This window comes from Boleophthalmus pectinirostris, unplaced genomic scaffold (assembly GCF_026225935.1).
Source record: "Boleophthalmus pectinirostris isolate CB_2022bp ecotype Guang Dong unplaced genomic scaffold, ASM2622593v1 HiC_scaffold_12, whole genome shotgun sequence".
Taxonomy (NCBI): Eukaryota; Metazoa; Chordata; class Actinopteri; order Gobiiformes; family Gobiidae; genus Boleophthalmus; species Boleophthalmus pectinirostris.
The window spans coordinates 33,160,237-33,182,714 of record NW_026571018.1 but is presented as its reverse complement, the minus strand read 5'-3'; the positions used below and the strand labels follow the sequence as shown (position 1 = coordinate 33,182,714).

At 38.5% G+C, this 22,478-nt stretch overlaps 1 protein-coding gene across 1 annotated transcript in view; it reads left to right on the top strand.

Moving 5' to 3' along the window:
• gabra1 (gamma-aminobutyric acid type A receptor subunit alpha1) overlaps positions 1-22,478 on the top strand; it is a 127,839-nt gene that overhangs the window by 68,623 nt on the left and 36,738 nt on the right. The window contains exon 9 of the mRNA XM_020938710.1: positions 2,045-2,197. Within this exon, the coding sequence (XP_020794369.1) occupies positions 2,045-2,197 (153 nt within the window). The remainder of the gene's footprint in view (positions 1-2,044; positions 2,198-22,478) is intronic.

Here is a 22,478-nt window from a genome sequence, read left to right as displayed (position 1 = left end):
CCAACAATGGTAAGGAAAATTAAGGATACCAGCAAAGGTAACAGGCAGCAGATACAAGTACAAGCTTCATCAGTTCTGACAGGGTTCTGCAAAGGTTCAGTTCAAAAAGGGAAAATACAGAATGTGCAACACTGAAGACAGTTGAAGAAATTTCCTTTGTAATTCCTTTGTAAATCTGCCCACATTTCCCAGAGATCTTCTAAATTATGTCGTGAATACCTTTTTAAAGTAATTTAGTCTATAGCTTCACAAATGCCAGGCAATGTCCCAGATACACTGTTCCCAATGGGCCAGTTGAATTTTCCTCAGTAGTTTGGCCCACTAATACAGTGCATGCGAAATGAAGATGAAACGGACGACCTGTTTGCCAAGAGGACATCCTAAAATCACTTAATCCACCTTTTATGTGTGATCCAAGAGCAGGGACCGTGCTGAAAGTTAGATCATTGTTGTGTGTGTCTTTGTTCAATGACAGTTATTCCAACCTTTTCAGCACGAGAAAATGTAGCTCATTTATGCCTTTGGCTAGGACTGAACGATTTTAAGAAAAAAAATGTATTGCCATTTTTCTGGCAGATATTGCGATTTCTATTTCATCCACATTAAAAAAAATAAAAAAATCAAGTTTCAGTGCACATGAACATTTGCAAAAATCACAGAAACTTACATCATACCAGAATCCTGCACCGACGATTTGACGCTGGACCATAAAGCCCATTTTACCTCTCCCTCTACCACAGCTCTACAGACATTTCCTGTACTCTGCTTTTCTTTCTTTCAATACTTTTTGGGCATTTTTTATTTATTTTTTTGTTATTTTCATTTCTATTATGATTAAACTTATGTTATATGTTCCATTGTATAAGAATGTAAATCTTTACTTGCCCAAAACAAATACATAAAATAAAATAAAAAAAATTATAATATACATTGTGTAATAATGTGCTTAATGCAGCTTTGCGCACATTTGTTTACATTTTACAGAAACAAAACTTAAAACCACATGACTCATTTGCATAAACTAAAAGCACTGAAAAAAAAAACCAGCTCTTTCCTTGTGCACTGATGCGGTTCAGCTTCTGTCAGACTAAAGGACACATCTCAGTTCAATATGACAGAGGATGTGCTGCTGATGTTGAGTCTGTTCTGTGCTTCTATCGCATTGGAGATGGTTCATGTAACTTTAAACGAATGTCGGGTTTAAATCCTAGCCTCTTGGCATTAGGAGCACTGCAAAAAATGTGGTAGTTTGACGTTCCCAAAATCGTGTTGTCTGAGATCACAATTTTCGATCCAAAACGATAGATTGTCCAGCCTTACAGTTGGCTAATATTCCCAGGTATAAAGTGACATCTCTGCATTTTTTTGTCAACCTTTTATTCTTTCTACATTAATACTTTAACATGTTTAAGCACATTCCTGGTGGACTGCCAAAATGTCTTCTTATTATAGTAAACAGTGTTATTTTTGACAACATCGCCCGCCCCCTTAGTCAAAACTAAACTAACTCAACGGGACAATTCTGGTTAAATAAAGGTCAGAAAAATAAAATATCATATCTTTGAATGGTTAAAGGTGCAAGTCATAGGTTTCGTCCTCACATTTATAGGCAAATGTGCATTATGTAACCTGCTTGTTTCTATGGATATGTCATTGCTCTGCCTGGAATGTTCCACAGTGTGACATTAAACAGCTCTACCTTACGTTTATTCACTTACAGGTGGTTTTATAGCTCAAAAATACCTTGAAAAACAGACATTCTGACTGTGAGTGGTGTCACCTCTCCACGGATCTGACCTGTAACTTGGTCTGGTTTGGTCTCCGTTAAGACAGAAAGGTTTAATGCCATACTGTGAAACATTCCAGACAAAGCAATAACATTTGACCGTCCCTCCACCAGGAAAGTTACACATTGTATACAGCATTTTCACACACCACGTTCATACTAGGCAATGCGGGTGAAGTGCGATGCCTAAGGACACAAAGGCAGTTATTGCTATTGATTTTTTTTTTTTCCCTCATCTTGTGTTTTTGCTGATCTCAGGAGAGTACGTGGTGATGACGACCCACTTCCACCTGAAGAGGAAAATTGGCTACTTTGTGATTCAGACGTACCTGCCCTGCATCATGACCGTCATCCTGTCCCAAGTGTCGTTCTGGCTCAACAGAGAGTCCGTACCTGCCAGGACTGTGTTCGGTGAGTCGCCTCCTGCAGCGCTGCGATGTACATGTTACAGTGGTACAAAATGAATGCACATCTGGGGATAAACATACACAGAAAATAAAAACAAAGAATGTGAAATTTTAAATCTTTCATGTCGTGGCAAGTCCCCGAGTCCAGTGATGTCCAAATTTTTGCGTCACACTGACTACACCCTACATCGTTTAAGCGTTAGGGATGTAACAATAACCAAAATATTGTGAAATCGTATCGCCAAAAGTCTCACAATAATATCGTAGGCCATCACAATATATCAAATCACAAAGTCTTTTTTGCTTGAATTCATTGCTGTAGTGCAGTAATAGCTAAAAAAAAAAAAAAAATAACAGGACCCAAAGGCAAATTTAAAAGGAAAAAAAGTAGGATGTTCACAGTTATATAGCAATAAATACTAGGGGTGTAAGGATATCCAAGTCTCACAATACGATATTGTCACGGTATGAACCTCAGGTTACGATATTTATTGTGATATCATGGGAAAGCTCATGATATGGTGGGGAGGCTCAGGGATGTAACAATATCCATTTATTGCGATATTTTGTGGAGGCTAACAAAACTGTGAATATGTGACTTTTTCCTCTTAAAATGCCTTGACAAGATTTAATCCAAAGAATTAAGACTTAAAAGTGCTTAGAACTGTTATTTCTTCTTGTAGTCTGCACTGAAATGGAGCAAAGGATCATGATGTCTGTAGTTCCCTCTGTCTTTTTTTAGCTATTGCTGCTCCATAACTCTTAAATTAAGCAAAGAGACTTGTAATATATCAATATATTGTGATGGTCCACAATATTATTGTGAGAACTTTGACGATACAGTATCACAATATTTTGGTTATTGTTACGTCCTCTAAAAATGTGGATACAGTTACACACCTGCTAACCATGATGTGTGTAGAAACCTTAAGACGTCCAAGTAGAATCCAAAGGAATGGCAAAGGAGAAATTCAATTCGTCAACTGGACAAATGTTTATTTAAGTCGAATACCTTTCACAGCTCATCCAAGCTGCTTCTTCAGGTCTGGTCAGACGCTGGTGGACACCGCCTTATATCTGCCTGAAACAAGTAGGTGTGTTAGTTTCAGAGTAGTTTCAGTGTTGTTAGCTCCTCCCTTCAGACAGATATCAGGCAGTGTCCAGCTTGGATGAGCTGCGAAACATATTCGACCTAAATAAACCTTTGTCGAGCTGACAAATTAAATTTCTCCTTTGCCCTACTAACCATGATTCTATAGTAATTATAATTCAGTTTACTAGTATATTCCCAACTAGTTAGATGTTCTTGTTTTTATTATATTATTACATATATGGCAGAAGTATCCTACAGAAACACATGGATGTATCATGTGAAAGAGCTTTTTTTATTTATTTAATTCCACCTTGCTATTACAGTAAATCTGAAATCATTCCAAGTAGCACCTGGTTGGGAAACAGAGTGTCCCAGTCATCCCAGCATGATGCATAAAAACCAAAGCTTTCATAACAAAGTGATCAAGACGACTGTTTTAACCACTTCCATCATCAATCTTTTTGTAATCTTCAAATGTTCGTTGAGTGACCTAAAACATGACGTACCAGTATCTGAAAGCAGATATTCTCCTAAGATCATTTTTAATCGCAGCCATCTTGCTGAGAGCGTTGCTGCTGATCTCACTCTTTCTTGGGTGCAAATCAGTAAATAATGGAATAAAGAAACAGCACTGAATTTGCCAATCCAGCCGCAAAGGTCTTAAGACAATGAACAAGTTGAGCCGATTCCAGGCCTAAGCAAATAGAGCGATTCACATCACTCATGCCAAATCGATACTTAAATCCCTGCACATTATGAAGCTGTCAACTTGCTTCAGTCAAATCTTGAACAAGTCGCTCACCAGGCCCTTGCTTTAGCTCAGACTGACAGAAGGAAGCCTGCCAATCTGCCATCGGCCTATCCAGCCGCCACTGTCACACGCCACATTCATACACAGGCAAGGTCAGTGATGTGTCTTGCCCAACGGCTAAAAGGCCCTCAGGTGCCTCTAGTAAATCAGCATTATCGTTAATACTTTGCAGCAAAACAAACAAACATAAAACCACACTTTTTTCAAACATCGATTAGTTAGGGATGCACTGATCTGATACTTGCATGCCGGTAATGCCAATTCTGAAAAAAATGGTGGATCGGATATCACATTCCAAATATCGGTTCAGCCAGTATCCTACATATAAATTGATGTAATAAGATTATTTCTATTTTTAATACTTTTTTTTCTGTTCTGTAGTTATTCTGTTTTCTGTTCTGTAGTTATTTGAGAGATAAACAACAGCTACATAACACATTTGAATCATTTTCTTTTAGTTTAAAGGAAATAAATCCTGTCTCTCTCTGCACTGTTATCGGTTGACAGATACTTAAAGCTCTAGTATCGAAATTGGTATCGAAACTGAACAAGCTGTATCAGTGCGTCACTAATCTCAGTTACGCTGCGCATTTGATTTTCACGCCAGAACATACTCACAGGTTATTTTGCTCTCTCCAGCTCGAGCTCTGGTAGGTTTCACTTTCACTTTAACATGACCAAAACAATAAAACAACACGTGCTAGTCCAGTTTGTTATCACTGCTGAGCTAAACTGAGTGAGTAAATATCCAAACACATGTCAAATATTTTCCTGGTTGTTTCTTACCCCATGCAGTTGAACGCCTCTCCTAGTGTGGTGTGTGTAGTGTAATGTAATTGGTCTGTGCTGTTACAGTCAGTCAGGATTTGAGTAGGCGAGGCAAGTTTATCTGTATCGCACAATTTGTACACAAAGTCATTCAAAGCACTTCAGAGAATAAGAAAGGCGTTAAATTACAATATAAACGGAGCAAAACAAAAATACAAGAACTCAGTCTGAAAGATGCACTCTGCAACTTTTCTGGTGGAGGGTTCGCTACCAGTTTGTCTCCTTGGAGATGTTATTGCTTTGCCTGAAGTGTTCCAAGGCATGACTTTAAACTAGTGCTCAAAAATATCTCGTTATTAATGAGTTAACGTAAAATTATTAGTTTTTTTTTATATAGTGAACTAGTTTTTTCATAGGCTGTGGCCACTGCTAGTAAAGTTAGAAAAACCACAGGATCTGGCTGTAAACCGGAAGCAAAACACTGCACTGCTGTTATTCATACAAGGACATGAATTAAAATCTGCTCCAAAACACAGAGTGAATCCGCGTTTACCTTCAGTAAGGACCGTGACAGAGACAGAAGTTTTACAGACTCTCTTCCTCCTGTCCTCACTGCTCCGAGCTCTTGTTATATCCATAAACTCAGCAGGAGCACGTATCGCAGCAGGACTCATATCAATCTCACAATTTAAAAGATATTTCTGCCGCTGGACTTATTTTCTCCACTAAAGCATTAGCTCCGCAGCGCCACATGTAAACAAATTGAGGCAACAAACACTGTCACAAACACAGATGCAATTAAAAAAAGCAAACCTATCCACTTTTCTATGTTGATAAGATTATTAAAATGATCATTCAAGGGACAAAAAAGTATGATTAATTTGCATTTAATCACAAGTTAACTATGACTTTCATGAGAATAGTCACGATTAAATATTTGAATCGACTGACAGCACTACTTTAAACATCTACAGTACATCTAGCATTTACCCATTACTGATGTTTCATTTGCTCAAAAACACATTATTTCCTTCTGTGAATGGGGCGACTCTCCACAGATCTGAACTGTAATGTAGCGTCGTGCTTTAACCTGCTTGTTTCTCTTGTGATAGAGGCTTAATCTACACTAGACAAGGCAATAACATTTCCAGGAGACAAACAGGTGGCAGATCCTCCACTAGAAATGATCCTCAGAGCAAATTGAAGTTTCCGGATCCAGGTGCATTTTGAAAAATGAGTTTGAATTGGACCACGCCAGTTTGATCTAGTTTTCCTGGCGTAATTTCAAACCGCCAACCTTGGGGGTGATGGACTGGCTACCGCTCTCACTCCTCTCCCTGCAGCTTCGTTGTATTATTACGCTACGCAATTAGCTATAAAACAAAACCCCAGTCGTCATAACTACTGGCCACATTTTACATTTTCGGTCGGTTTCATAACAGATGTGTTTACCTAAATGAGTCCATCAGCAGAAGGGCCGAATCTGCTGTTGGAAATAACCGTGGAAGTCATTGTGATGTGGACAATTTGGGGTTGCGTCCAAACTACATTTTCCTTCTAAAATGACCAGCTGTTGTGATGTAAAAATCTGGAATGTGATTACAAATTGGCAACTAAAATCAATATTTCCCAATTAGCATACAGCGCTAAATCTTACTGGCTATTATTAGATGGCATTCTGTGCGGGGCCGTACGGATCAGACAGACAAACACATGAATCACACAGAGACAGTGGCCCCGAGGAATGGCTACTTAATGACTAATTATCTGATAGGGCTTTTGACATTAGTATAATTATATAATCGGAGAAATGCTAACATAAAATGGATGTAGCGTTTTGTAGATTCTGTTGCTACAAGGTTATCTTTATTAGAGTCATCATCATTTATTTGGGGTTAGTTGTGTAATGATTCAGAATTATTAAAAAGAACTACCGTATTTTTCAGACTTTAAGGCGCACCGGATGATAAGGCACAAGATCAATAATGTTGAATTCTCTCGTCTGATTTCATACATAAAGTTCACGGGATTATAAGGCGAAACAAACGGACGACACTTGAGACTGATTCTTAGTCCAGGCGTCAACGATCCATTGGCAGATCGTGATGTAACTTGCCCGGCGTTTCCTCTTTGTCTTGGTGAAAGTGAATTATGAATGTGAATGTGGGTGAATCATTTAAATTTGTTTTTTTTTAATTTATACATTGAGTAATAATGTGTTTAATGCAGCTTTGTGCACATTTGTTTACGTTTTACAGAAACAAAACTTAAAACCACATGGCTAATTTGCATAATTATAAAAGCTATAAACTATAAGCGCTGGAAAAAAAACAGCTCACTCCTTGTGTGTTGATGCGGTCGGCTTCTGTCAGACTAACTCCACAAGGCTTCTGACTACGGTAGCCGTAACGGTCCAACAATCTATCAAACGGTGTGAAAAACAATTTGTGTAAAAAACATAAAATAAAAAATTGTGTTCGGTGTAAAACATTTTGACATATTTTTTTCTCGCCATGTACCACATAAAATCAGTTCGAGGTCAGTAAGCACAACCATATAAGGCACACCAGATTATAAGGGGCACTGTCGACTTTTGAGAGAATTAAAGGATTTTAAGTGCGCCTTATAGTTCGAAAAATACGGTAGACACTGACTAGGGATGTAACATTAACTGAAATATTATACTGTATCATCAAAAGTCTTAGAATAAGATCATGGGCCATCACAGTATATCAGATTGCAAGTCTCTTTGCTTAAAGTTCTTTGTTATGGTGCAGCATTAGCTAAATAATAGAGAGAACTACATAGCCCATGATCCTTTGCTCCGTTTCAGCGCAGACTATATAAAGAAGTAACTGTTATTAAGATCTTAACTCTCTGGATTATGACAAAACCAAATGCTTACCAAGGCATTTTCAAAGGAAAAAGTTGTGTATTCACATTTCTGTTAGACTCCACGATATATTACAATCAAAATACTGTGAGACGCATTTTATGAGAATATTATTATACATCCCTAACTCTGACCAAATGCCATTATTGTTGCCTGTTATTATTCATGCAAATCAAGTTCTGTCCTTCTTTTGAAAACGTACCATCTTGCAATAATTACAATTCAAGTCCAGGCGTGCTTCCCAACAGCCCATTTATCTGGGACTGAGCCTGGTCATAAAACTACACTTATTATTGTCATATGTTACTTCTTGATTACCCCATTAAATTTAATAAGTGCATAGTCAATAGAGCCAAGCATGGCAAATGTCTTGCTCTACCAAATATCTTTCCACTGCCCTAAACCAGATGCCATTCCAGAGACAAGACAATTCATCCAAGTCTTTGGACTGGGAGTAAAGGGAGACAAGCCCCTGAACACTGTATTATTTAGGAACTTAAACGGTGTACTTTTCTGTATGTCTCCATGAAGATGTTTTTGCTTTGCCTGGAGGTTCCATACTATGCTTTTAAACTCTATCCTGCATTTATTTATTTTATGGCTCGGTTGCTTATCTCTATAGAAATAAATAATCTTAATGCCATACCATAGACTGTATAAAGAATTGGACTTAGTGAGTGTGACGTCACCCACCGTGACAGTCAAATGAAGCTCATCAAGGTTGGCATTTATAGGGGCGAATTTGAAACGGCTCCTTATTTGGAATTCGGAGCAACTAAAGAGCCAATCCAGAGTGAGGCTGTTGGAGTTAACACCCCTTCCCACCGTTGCGATCGCTTAGAAACGCTTCATGTCAATCAAACCTGTTGTTAACGCTACCAGGAGCAACCTCGAGGCAAGAAGCGCCTGATGTTCATATGTTGATTTATGGACAGATTAGCAAAATAAAAAAAACACCAGGATCATATAGAGTTAGCCAGGCTGGTGCTACCTAGTGCCTCCTCTCAATTTCATTTCTCTCCAGTGACTAGGTCAGGAATCAGAATACACTAGACAGTTTGCAGAAATCTTGGAAGTTGTAGACTGGGCACTGGCAAATCAGCGAAGAGCTGTGAAGCCATATCTGGGTCCCTTTTGTGGTACAGCACAACAGTAAACAAAGTGGTCGAGATGGATGTAGATGTATACAGACATTCTGTGTTGGCGACGAAGAATTAAAGCTGGAACAAAGAGAATGTTTGGTGAATTTTATCAAGGGGAAAGACGTTATTGCTCTTCTTCTTACGGGATTTGGCGCATTACATTTTTCACAACCAAATAGCAGCGATTGACTAAATAAAAAAGTACCTGCCTACCACCGAGCAAATGAATCCTAATGCTGCGAGGTCAGACGGTTTCCACAAAGTGAAACCGGCTGATGAATCAGGCTAATGTAGAGTGGTTTCGTGCGAACATTTTAAGACCAACACGACAGGGTTCACTGCTTCAGTTACAGAGAGAGTGGTGACATTTTTGATGGAGTCGGAAGCAAACCCCCCACTTACTTCCTATTTTAAGTTCATACAGTCTTTGTGCCGTACTGTGGAACATTCTAGGCAAAACAATAATAACAATCTCCATGAACACAAGCTGACGGCATACCTTCCAACGGAAAAGTTACGCAGTGCACATTTAAATAACACGCAGACTCTAACCATATCAAACATGTTTCAAACCACTTTTGGCGTTTGTTGCTTTATATACCCCCCTCTTTCTTTCTATTCTGCGCCAGTCTTCCTCACACACTCCACCTCTAATCTACTGGCTGCCGCAGAATTTCCACCACATTCACAGCTCTCCCCGTGTGAATTCCCATTTACGTGCCTTAAATCCTTAGCAGTTTGACGCCGCGTGATGCAAGCCTCCATCGTCGGCGGTGAATCAGCCAGTATGCTTTGACACCGCGGTGCGCCACGCCTATATTTCACGACGCGTGTGTTAGACTGTCACACTTTTGGGCTTACATAATGTGGCCTAAAAGGGAAAGCTTTAGCTGGTCTGCTGCATGCTTCGTCCGGCAGCAGCAGAGGCACTAACAGCAATGTCCTTGGATTACCTCGCCTTGTATTCTTAGCTGTCTCCCTCCCCTCCTGCGCTCGACATCAGTGCCTCCCAAATAGTCGTACAGGTTGTGTTGTGTGTTTGTGTGTGTGTGTATGGTACCTAAGAATTTTGTGTAATGTAAGATATTTACATTACACATTACCGTATTTTCCGCACTATTAGGCGCTCTGGATTATAAGGCGCATTGTCACTGGACTTTAAACAAAACACAACAGTCAGATGGCTCAGTCGGACTTTGTTTGGAGCGTTCACGGTGACTCTCGGCTTTGTTCAGTTGTGGTGCACAGGGAGGGTGCTGTCTGGGATCCTTGGATTGGACACCCGAGTGGATTCATGTATAGGGCGCTCTGGATTGTGTGGCGCGTTGTTTTTTGATGGGGTTGGAGGCTTTAGAGAGCCCGGAATATATGGTCAATTTTTTTGTTTTTTTTCTGATTTAAATTTGCATTGTGTTACTTTTCTGGTGCTTTTCTCCATGGTCATGTTATTGCTTTGTCTGGAATGTTTCACAGTATGATATTAAACCTTTCTATCGTCATGGAGACCAGACCAACTTACAGGTCAGATCTGTAAAGACGCAACCCCGCTCACAATCAGAATGCTTGTTTTTCTAGACATTTTTGAGCTGTAAATCCACCTGTAATTTAATAAACGTAAAGTAGAGCTGTTTAATGTCACACTGTGGAACATTCCAGACAGAGCAATGACGTATATCTATAGAAACAAGCAGGTGATGGACCCCCAACCAAAAAGTTACGTAGTTCACCTTTAATCTTTTGTTGATTTGTTTTTCTTCTCAAGTTTAATTCTCCGGTTTAATCCTTTCTTCAATTTAGCTTTGCTGCTTTTTTCCACTTTTAGCCTTGACTTATTTCTTGATAACCAGTTTCGAAATGTTGATAGAGTGCTAAGCTGCTTATGGTGGTACTTCAGTGATTTGGAATTCTTTTGCTGTTGCAACAAAAAATATTGAATTGAGTTTGTTCTTGTTTGGTTTTGCTAGAGGCGGTTCTGCTCCAAAAATGAAATGTTTACCTGACAAAAATTAGATTAAGTTACTTTTTTTTTTTTATTATTATTATTATTATTATTATTATTATTATTATTATTATTATTATTATTATTATTATTATTATTATTATTATTATTATTATTATTATTATTATTTTATTTTTTTTATTTTTTTTTTTTTACATATACTAGAAATACATAATTTTACATCTAAATGGTTTGCTTTGGATCAAAAACCTAAATATACGACTCTAGTTTAAAGAGGGGAGTTTTAATGATGAGGTATTTACTGCGAACACATAACATATTTAGGTCACCATGTTACTTTACCTTGTTGTTCTGAAAATGCTGCATTCACCGAAACATCAGTGTGTTTTGAGGCTTTCATTTCTGATGCTCTGAGTCTCCCCTTTTTTTGCTCTCCGGGCTAAGTCACTACCGCCACCTCAACGCCGTCAGCATGCATCCCACTGAAACTGCTGCACATCGCATGAGGTTTGTCAAGCCGTGTAGTTTTGTGTCTTCTTGTCGTTCTTGGATTTTTGTGGAGAATTGTCGTGTGGGAGTACGGATGACGTAGGCGCTCGAGTTTTACAGCAAAACGCTAGGAGGCTTCCAATAGGACCCGGGAGAGATCGCTAAAAGAGTCAAACATGCATGAGTATAAAACCACTTCAGGCATGTTTTTGATGAGGGAATATTATAACACGGTGGAAAGCTCACAAAAAAAAAAAAAAAAAAAAAAAAATCGATTCTATTTTGCATAATAGTTCCCCTCCCACTCTTTAATGTCAAACATGCCCTTAGACATACATATCTCTATACTACATTTAGACCAGGCATGTCCAAACTAACTAAATGCGGCCCTCAGACAAATCTCAGGCTTCCAGGTGAATTGGCCCAAATGACCATGCATCAATGAAAAATTACTTTTTAATGTAAGTTTTTTTGAAAATCTACCTTGATAAAGCGAATATTTAATAGTTAGTGTGTGGTTTTAAGGATCTTAGCATGAAGAGAGACTGATGGCTCATTCTAACATGTTAAACATGCACATATTTCAATTATTTACTGTACTGAGCTCCAGTCTACGGCCCTCGATCAACCCTCTGCTTCATCTGTGTTTAGAGATGTGGCCCTTAATGAAAAAAGTTTGGACACCCCTGATTTAGACTGTTTGAGTGTTTGAATTGTTGTTGTTGTTGAGTTTTTTTTGGGGTTTTTTTTCTCCTTAACTAGTAGGAGTGTAACAGTAACCAAAATATTGTGATATCGTATCGTCAAAAGTCTCTCAGTAATATCGTGGGCCATCACAATATATCGAATTACAAGTTTCTTTCAAATCAAATCAAACTTTATTTATAAAGCGCTTTTCATACAAAATGTAACACAAAGTTGCTTTACAGTGATTAAAAACAATCCCACATTTCCTTTCGCCCACCCACTTACCCAACCCCCACACCTGACCGACCCCACACAACCAAACACACACACACTAACATGATAAAATACACAAAACTACACCGAGTAGAACGTGAGGCCGAATACAGGCGAACAAGTTGAGAAAGCACCATCAGAGGAGTCGTCTACACCAGGAGCAGAGAGACGTCCACCGCCACCAGGAACCGCCGCAGGGTCCAGGGGAGAGATGAAGCCCAAGCACCATCCCTCCGCCAGGGGGCCCGCGGGACAGACCCCAGCAGCCACAGCCGACACTGGAAATCCTAAAAATATGCCTAAAATAAATAAATATAATAAAATGTGTACACCATAAACAACAACAAAAGGTGGGTCTTGAGCCTACTCTTAAAAACATGAACATTCTCTGCTTAAATTCATTGTTATGATGCAGCAAAAGCTAAAAAAAACCCCCCAAAAGAACGAGAGAACTACATCGACCATGATCCTTTGCTCCATTTTGGCGCAAACTACATGAAGAAATAGCTGTTCTAAGCACTTTTAAGGCTTAGTTCTTTGGATTAAGTCTTGTCAAGGCCTTTTAAGAAGTAGCATATTCACAGTTTTGTTCGCCTCCACAAAATATCGCAATAAATATCGTACCGTGACAAGTATATCGTGAAAATATCGTTCTGTGAGATTTGGATATCGTTACATCCCTGTTAACTCGTAGTCCAGTGGTTCCTGCCTCCTTTTGGAACTCAAGTACCTCCTAAAATGTTTATCGTACTCCAACACCCTCTAACTCAGGTTCGAGGCAATTGAATCTCTTTCCTATAAAAGTACACCATATTATTTTATTGTTTTAATTTTACTGATGTACAAACCCTCAAAACACTCATAAGGATAAACAGCTTACAAGCACTATTCCCTCTCACCTTCTTTTAAAATCTGAAACCATTCCAAGTACTTCGACTTAGAGAAACTTTATTGATCCACAAGGGACATTAAAGTAAAAAAACATATAAATGGTAATAATAAATTCTAAATAAGTGCCAAAAAAGATCCTAAATCAATCTGATATAGTCTTGTCATGTTACGTGATTTTTCCTCCGTTACCTCAAAATAACACATCGTCATCGTTTAATTCCTTTCCTTACACTACTACGCATCGCAATTACTTAATCCGGAGCAGCGGATCGCGTTACAAGGCAGATCTGGCTGGGTGTATTCTGACGCGAGCCTCTTCTCCCTCCTCGTACGCGCCTCCTGCCGAGCTCGTCACGTGTCTGCAGAGGAAACCAGGGTGGCCTAGATTAGATTCAAACAGCTATCTAGGGCATGTGTGTCCCTCATGCTATCATTGCTGGTGGAGATTATACCCGCTAGTAGCATCGCTAAAGCCAGAGTCTGTCGCCAACGGTTACCGGCAGCATCCTCCCCTTCATCCTCGCACGCTACATAGGTACAGCGATGGAAGAAGTGCTCAGTTTTGTTATTTAACGGTGCGTTGTGTAACTTTTCCAGTAGAGGGCCTGTCAAATGCTTTTTCTCCATGGAGATTTTATTGTTTTGTCTGGAATCTGGAATGTTTCACAGTGTGGCATTAAACCTTTCTATATTCATTTATTGGTTTTATTGATTTAATTTATTTATTGGTTTATTTATTTCTATTCTATGATATAGTTTTATTTTTATTTTACTGGTTTTATATTATTTTACTAGTTTTATTACTTTAAGACTAGTATTATTTTAGTAATTTACTTTATCATCTTATTGTTGTTATTTTTTATGTATTTGTGCAGCACTTTGGAAACAGTTTGTTTGTGAAATGTGCTATATAAATAAAGTGGATTGGATTGGATTGGATTCATGGAGAATAAACCAGACCAAGTTACAGGTCAGATTTGTGGAGAGGCGACCCCGCTCACAGTCAGAATGTCTGTTTTTCTAGATATTTTTGAGCTATAAAACCATCTGTAATTGAATAAATCTGAGGTAGAGCTGTTTAAAGTCATACTGTGGAACATTCCAGAAAGAGCAATGACATCCAGTGAATCCATAGAAACAAGCAGGTGATGGACCCTCAACCAAAAAAATACATTACATAGTGCTCCTTAAAGTAAAAGTACAGATACAAGAGCAAAAAAAAAAAAAAAAAAACTCAAGTAAAAGTCTGCTTAAGTAAAAAAAGCATTAAAGTACCTGTTTAAAACTGTACTTCAGGAGTAAAAAGTAAAAGGTATTTCAGGCAGATTTTGAGGTCTTATAAAGCTTCAAATGTAGTGAATTGATACAGATTTGTGATGAAATTTGTTCAACAGGAACAACTGAATACATTTAGAAAATTGTATTCTAGCTGGTTGTATTTGTTTAATTGTTATATTTTTTATTGGCTCAGACTATGAACATGTTAAAAATAAATCTTCAGCCTTTTCATCAGGTCTCAAACGGTAATAAAAGGTAATTTAACTTTTCAGTCCAGTTCAAAAAATGTAGTAGAAAAAAGTAGAAAGTACAGATACCTGGTTTCAAATGTAGTGAAGTAAAAGTAATAAGTATCCACTGTAAAATGTACTTCAGTAAATTACAGATACTAAAAGTGGATACTTAAAGGTGCATTGTGTAACTTTTCTGGTGGAGGGTTTGTCAAATGCTTGTTTCTATGGAGATGTCGTTGCTCCGCCTGGAATGTTCCTCAGTATGACATTAAACAGCTCTACTTTACATTTTTTTTTACAATTACAGTTGGTTTTATAGCTCAAAAATACCTAGACAAACAGACATTCTGACTGAGCGGGGTCGCCTCTCCACAGATCTGACCTGTAACTCAGTCTGGTTTTGTCTCCACGAAGATAAAAACGTTTAATACCGTACTGTGGAATAACATCTCCATGGAGAAAAGCATTTGACGAACCCTCCACCAGAAAAGCTACAGAATGCACGGCACTTTACATTACTTTTACTTCATTACGTCACACCTTTGGCTACGTCCGTCGTTTGCATGATTAATACGCTCGATTCGGGACAGAAAATGAATGAGGACGTATTTTTCAAAAGGAGTTACAATGTCGCTATGGTCATAAACGATCATTAAAAAGACACAGCACGGCAATCAAGATCTTAATCCAGTGTTGACGAGTCTAAGCCCGAGATTTATATAGCGTATCAAGGCGGCGTGCATGTGCGGTTAGGGTGCAGCGGCGCTCGGGACCGCCTACCGCACTGTGTACCCAACATGCATCAATATCAGCCACCTGTCATATTTCAGGGTAATTGTGTAAGTCATCACAGCATTGACCTTTATGGTGGATGGGCGATTATTTATGAACGATTGGGGAGGTTCACTTGTAACCGTGAGCGATGCGGTGCTGACATGTCACTGGAGGTTGGATAAGAGACTCTGCCGTTACAAATAATAGAAATAACATCGGTGGGTGAATGGTTCTAGAAGCTTGACGTGTAGAGAAAATATAAGAAAGCAATTGCGATGTCTGGTTTCTCAAATTACATGATATTAAAGGTTCTATAGTTTGCGAAATTGACTCCTGTGAGCTTTAAAGGTGCACTGCGTAATTTTTCAGGCTTGGGATCGATCCGCCACCTCCATGGATGCTACTGCTTTGACTGTAATGTTCTAGGCAGACTGGTGCCACCTAGTGCCTCCGCTCAATTCCATTTTTCTCCAGCGACTAGGTCAGAAATTGAAATACACTAGACAGTTCGCAAAAACCCCGGAAGTGCGAGTTCGGGCACCAGCCAATCAGTGAAGAGTCATATATTCTGTGTTGGCAACGATTCCAAGAGATCGAGGATTTAAAGCGGGAATAAAGAGAATGTTTGGTAAATTTTATCAAAGGGAAAGACGTTATTGCCCTTCTTCCTATGGGATTTGGGAAAAGCTTAATATCCCACTTAGCCCCGTTAGCAGTGCTTTACATACGTCACGACCAAACAGCAGCGATTGGTTAAATGATAAAAGTACCCGCCTACCGTCTAGCGAATGAATTCTAATACTGTGAGGGCAGACGGTTTCTACGAAGTGATGAATCAGGCTAGTAATGTTCCACAAACTTATATGAGATGCTTTTATTCAATTATAGGAGTTTTTATAACTCAAAAATACCTTTCAAAACATGCATTCTTATTGTGAAAGGGATCACCTCTTCACAGATCTCCCCTGTAAAACGGCTTGCTGTTTAAAAAGACTTTAAAAAATGCTAAAATACAAAAAGTAATACCTAAAATCGAAGTAAAAGGTATGTTATAATGTTGTTAACAATGCTGTTGCCTCCTCAAAAAGATGGTGTTGTGTTTTATTTTATTCACATATGTCTGAGTAACCCTTTATTAGTCTACATCTCCAAAGTTCAAAATGCTCTATTGCACCATGTAATGTCATGAAGCAGTACTTTTCAAGTTTACAGCTACCTTTGGCCTTTTGTTCAGTAGAGATTGGCAATTTCAGGGCTGAAATCATCCAAAAGATTCTAGTGAAGGTGTATGGTGTTTAAAAACACAGTGGAGCACTTCACAAGGTGGAACAGAGTGTTTTCAGTTTGAGAGAAGAATTCAGCCTCAAAATCACAAAACCTTTTTTTTTTCCTTCTGTGAATATTAGTTTCTCAAATGACATGATATTAAATGTGCTGCAGCTGTCTTTACTCTCTTAAAATATGAAAAATAGAACTAGTTTATTTTAAACTCTTTGAAGCAGTCAGAAGTTATTCCTGAACTATGAGTTCAGAGCAATAGTAATTATTCTCCACAATGAGTTTATAAGCACTTTTCATAACTTTCAGAGATCAGAAAAGACTTTTTGCCATGGTAAAGCAAACTATAACTAGCATGCTTATCTTGCACTTCCTTCTGACCCAAATTAGACCCATATAGTACAGACTAATTTTCAGACTAAGACTACGTTTATATGATGAAGGTCTGAACAGAAGATGCAAAAGTGGCGTCGCGTCTTCACTTTTTATTCTGCGTTTAGACGAGTGTTTTCAGGAGGAAATCTGCGTGTGTACGGTGATGCAAAAGTGTGTGGAATTCGATTGGGTATGCATGTCAGGCGGCTCGGTGGTGACGGTAGGTGGCGATGTAAATATGTTCGCGACGTGAGCAGATCTGACCAGAGTTTTGCGTCTTGGGCAGTGTAGACGGAAACGCTACAATGGAGCGTATTCAACTTTTCCACTCTGGAGGGTGGTTTCAGATTTTTGCCTTTTTAAGCCACGAAAGCCCGTCACCATCTAAACAAAAGGCACTTCCAATCAAATATTTAGTCGTTTTTACCCCCAAGTGTTCTCGTGTAAACAGGCCCTAATTTTCACCAATACTATTTTTCAGTTAGATAGAAAAATAGATACTTTATTATCCCAAAATTCGTATTTCGGGCAGCAACAATACATAATACAATATGTAATATAATACATGACATCAATTTATATACATTTATCAAATTATAGTGAAGCGTTAAGTACTTGATAACTGGTGTGTGGCACAAACAATTTCCAGAGTGTGTCCGTGGAGCAAGGAAGGGACATCAAACTGTTCCCAAAGGTGCTCTTCTGTTCGGTGATGGTGCTGTGCAAAGGATGCTGAAGGTTATCCAGGAAAAGTTTGATTGATAAGCTTGATTGCAGAAAAAAATTGTAATTCAAAAACTATTCTGTCTGATTTTTAGAATTTAGAGAATGCGAGCAGAAGAAGTTGTTTTGCTTGTCTTTTCAATTGTGATCTAAAGGATAATCATCCCAACTACTTGAGCATCTTGTTTGTGCTATCAGAGTAAACAGGATATTTTGTACGCCATTCAAATCGCGAGCCTTCCTCTCACAAAACGACGACCGCGCAAACGCCCCGCAATCACTTCCACGAGGCAGCACTCAAAGCACGTCGCAATGAAACCATTCCGCCGCGCGCCTTTTAGCTCAGTGGTGAAAATAATGTCGGCGATCCCTCCTCCTGGCAGCCACCACCTCGCAGCTTGCCTCCCCGTGTTTTGATACCGAACCAAAGCGCACTCCATCACGCCACGCGCTAATGCTAAGCACAAACCAGCGGCTAATGTAGCGTAATATCGTACACGGTTTTGTCTTTGCCGCGGCGATCGGGTCCGTGCGCGCGACGCAGATGTCCAAATGTGACACCCGGTCTGCATTAGCGTGAGCGAGCGGCCCCTTTGGTAACGCACTTTAGATGACATGATGGGACTGGGAAGCACAACCAGCGCACTCTGTCTTTTCCCCGAGGCTTGCCCCGCAGATGAATAGGCAATTTCAAAACGCAGCAGTTGGTAGAGTTATCTTATTTATCATTGCGCCGATTAAGATCCTGATTAGTTTACGGGGAGTGCCGCGTCGTGCAAACGTTTTACTAAAATGTATTTGCAGATGAAACAAGCTATGATGTAGATGATATGGGGGACCCCCGCGGTGTCGTATGTCTTGCTTTTGTGAACTGTTTTATTGATTTAAGTTCAAAAACGTATTTCTGACTAGGGATGCGCTGATCCAGATTTTTGCAGTTTGGATATGCATCGTTAAAGGTGCGTTGAGTAATTTTTTACCATTGGAAGGTAAATGCTTTTCTCCATGGAGATGTTATCGCTTTGTCTGGGATGTTTCACAGTATGAGATAAAATAAATAAATAAATATGTTTAATCTTAATGGACACCACACTGGACCAAGTTGCAGGTCAGACATATGGAAAGGCGACCCCTCCCGTTTTTCTAGGTGGGCTCCAAAACATCTAGGGCAGCTCGGTACCGGTAGAAGTATTTATGAGCTATAAAACCAATTAAGTAAATGTAAAGAAGAGCTGTTTAATGTCATAGTGTGGAACATTCCAGGCAGAAAACCAAAAGGCATCAAGGGTTCGGTCAAGCGGTAACGGAGGGAAACAGGGACAGATTTTTTACATTCAAATAGCTCTTATTCAGAAACTAGAGGGACTATTGAAATAAGTAAAGTATCAGAATGTAGGAAAGAGTTACACTCCAACAGGGTAAAAGTTAAACCTGTGATATTCTTTCAAGTTGTTGACAAAAAATTTTAAAAACTCATGTCGGTAACAGAGGGAATGAAATATGCAGCACTTTTTGGGCAATAAATACAAACAGTGATAACTCTTGGTTCTCACTTACATATCCTTAACAAACTGGTTTGAATATTTGTTTCATATAGTTTTCTACCATATGGTACAAGATTAGGTTGAAAAACCTCTTATCTTTTGAGTCATGAGATTTTTTATTAAGTCATGGTAACGGAGGGAAAAGTAACGGAGGGAAAATTGTGCAAGCAAGTAGAAGGTGCATGATTTTGCATAATTTGTCAACTTTTTTCTTCAGAATTCTTTAATATTACTTCAAAATGAAAGGAAACTATTTCTGTAAAATATGTCAGTCCTTCCAAGCTAATTTTTATGATTTTAATACTTTAAAAAAAAAAAATCATGTACCTTCATCAACAGTTCAAAGATAGAATAACACAAGATATGATGAAATACATCAGTTTATTTACATGATTTTCAGGTCTTTGAAATTTGGGAAATAATTTTTGTTCCATGTTTCATACATGGTCTGTTTAAAACTGTATGTAACTTTAGACCAAAAATGGTACAGAAAAAAGGTAAACAGTTTCATAAACTAGAGTACATATGTATCTGTTGAATACATTTTTATATCAGATGCATTAACTTGAATTTTTGGCCTTGCTGTTTACTTCTGCTTGACCGGGCCCCAAAGTATCTGCCAATACATAAACTCAACCAATTTCAACCAGTACAGAGACTGAAAACAGCATTTATTTCCTTTAAGTTAAACAAAAATAAGACAACACTGATCCAGATGTGTTATGTAGCTGTTATTTATCCAACAAATAACCACAGAACAATTTTTACAAGTTCACATTTTGAGACTTTCTTTCTACTACATCTTATAAGATCGATTTTGGCTGAACTGATAGTTGGAAGCCGATATCTAATCCAGCAATTTATTTCAATATCAACGGCGATCTTTAATACCAATATTGGGTCAGTGCATCCTCATTTCCAACAACCATTTTTATCATGTAGCAGCTTCAGAATATAATAATAACCATATCTTAAACCTGAATGATTTGGGAAAATATTTGATTCCGATTAGACTCACCATTTATGTTTTAATAATAGGATGAAATTATGTTTGAAATTCACATTCTAAACACGACAAAAATACTGAAATATGCACTGACAACCTAATAAGACATTTCAGAACATGTTTGTGTAGATCTAAACTACAGGGTTATCACTTGTCATGCAGAAGAATTTGTTGTAGGAAACTTCAAAAATTGCAGTCTTTGTGATTTGCTAATTATTGTGTCCATTGAAATTGCGATTTCAGTTCGACTGAGATTAAACTTGCAGCCTTACCATAGTTAGACACCACTTAAACCCAAGCCAGATATAAGCATAAATATGTTCTAAACCAGGACTATATCAGGACTAAACCAGGTCTAATCAAGGAAATGGTTAAAGGTCCTATATTATGCAAAATTGACTCTTGTGAGCTTTAAAACATGTTATAATATTGTTACCTCCTCAAAAACATACCTGGAGTTGTGTTTTGTTTCACATGTATTTGTGTAACCTTTCATTATTAGTCTGTTTACATCTCCAAAGCTCCAGACACATGAAGTTGTGGTTTACCTTTTACTTTTTGTTTAGTAGAGATTGGCAATTCCATGTCTGAAATGATCCAAATGATTCTAGCAAAGGTGTATGGTGTTTAAAAAACAACAACATAAAAACGCGTAATATGGACCCTTTAACGACCAAGCTACGACCAAACTAAAGTAGTCCAGGGTAAACGTGGACTAAAAGAAAACAGAAAAGGACTCGGAATTGCAATAACACGAGATAGAAACTGCAAAACCTTCTTACAAGCTTGGCATTCCAGCGCTAGTACTGACACCACATACTGACAGTGTTGGGGAGTAACAGATTACATGTACCGGAGTTACATAATCAGAGTACAAATTATGAGTAACTGTATTCAGTTACAGTTACTGTTTCAATGAGTGGTAATTGGATTACAGTTACTTTGTTGAAATAAATGGAGTAATTCCAGTAATTCCATTCATTGCCGGACACTAAACCAGGTCTAAACCAAGACTAAACCAGGTCTAAACCAGGTCTAAACTAGGTCTAAACTAAGAACTAAACCAGGTCTAAACCAAGACTAAACCAGTACAAAACTAGGTCTAAACCAGGACTAAAACAGGACTAAACCAGAACTAAACCCAGGTCTAAACCAGGACTAAAACAGGACTAAACCAGGACTAAACAGGTCTAAACAAGACTAAACCAGGTCTAAACTAGGTCTAAACCAGGTCTAAACCAGGTCTAAACTAAGACTACACCAGGTCTAAACCAAGACTAAACCAGTACTAAACTAGGTCTAAACCAGGACTAAAACAGGACTAAACCAGGTCTAAACCAGGTCTAAACCAGGACTAAAACAGGACTAAACCAGGACTAAACTAGGTCTAAACTAAGACTAAACCAGGTCTAAACTAGGTCTAAACCAGGTCTAAACCAGGTCTAAACTAAGACTACACCAGGTCTAAACCAAGACTAAACCAGTACTAAACTAGGTCTAAACCAGGACTAAAACAGGACTAAACCCAGGTCTAAACCAGGACTAAAACAGGATTTAACAGGACTAAATCGTGCTGCATGGACCATGTCTCCTCCTCTTCTATCAATAATATTTTTAATTTGGTTAAGTAAAGTCTGGGCTTTTTTTATTGTCTTTTAGCAGACAAAACATCTTATGTGAAGATTTCGTCATCTTTGCTTCTCTACAGCAAATCAAGTAATCCAATGTATTCAGATTACGTTACTCACTTTAAGTAATTTAATGGATTACGTTACAAACTACATTTTGGGGTATGTAATCTGTAATCTGTAGGGGAATACATTTTAAAAGTAAACTTCCCAACACCACATACTGAGATCCGCTCTTGTTGGCTGTTAGCGACACCGGCCTCTAAGGATTGGCTTGTTTTGTTGTGTAAAGAGCATTTGGAAGCGTATTTATTGTCTGTCCCTGGGCGCTATTTAATGTGTCTACTCATTAGGACTAGTACCTGAGTGGGCCGTTATGTCTTCACACAGTCACTATACGATACTGCTGGCCTATATATCATTATCACCGGGCTACTAA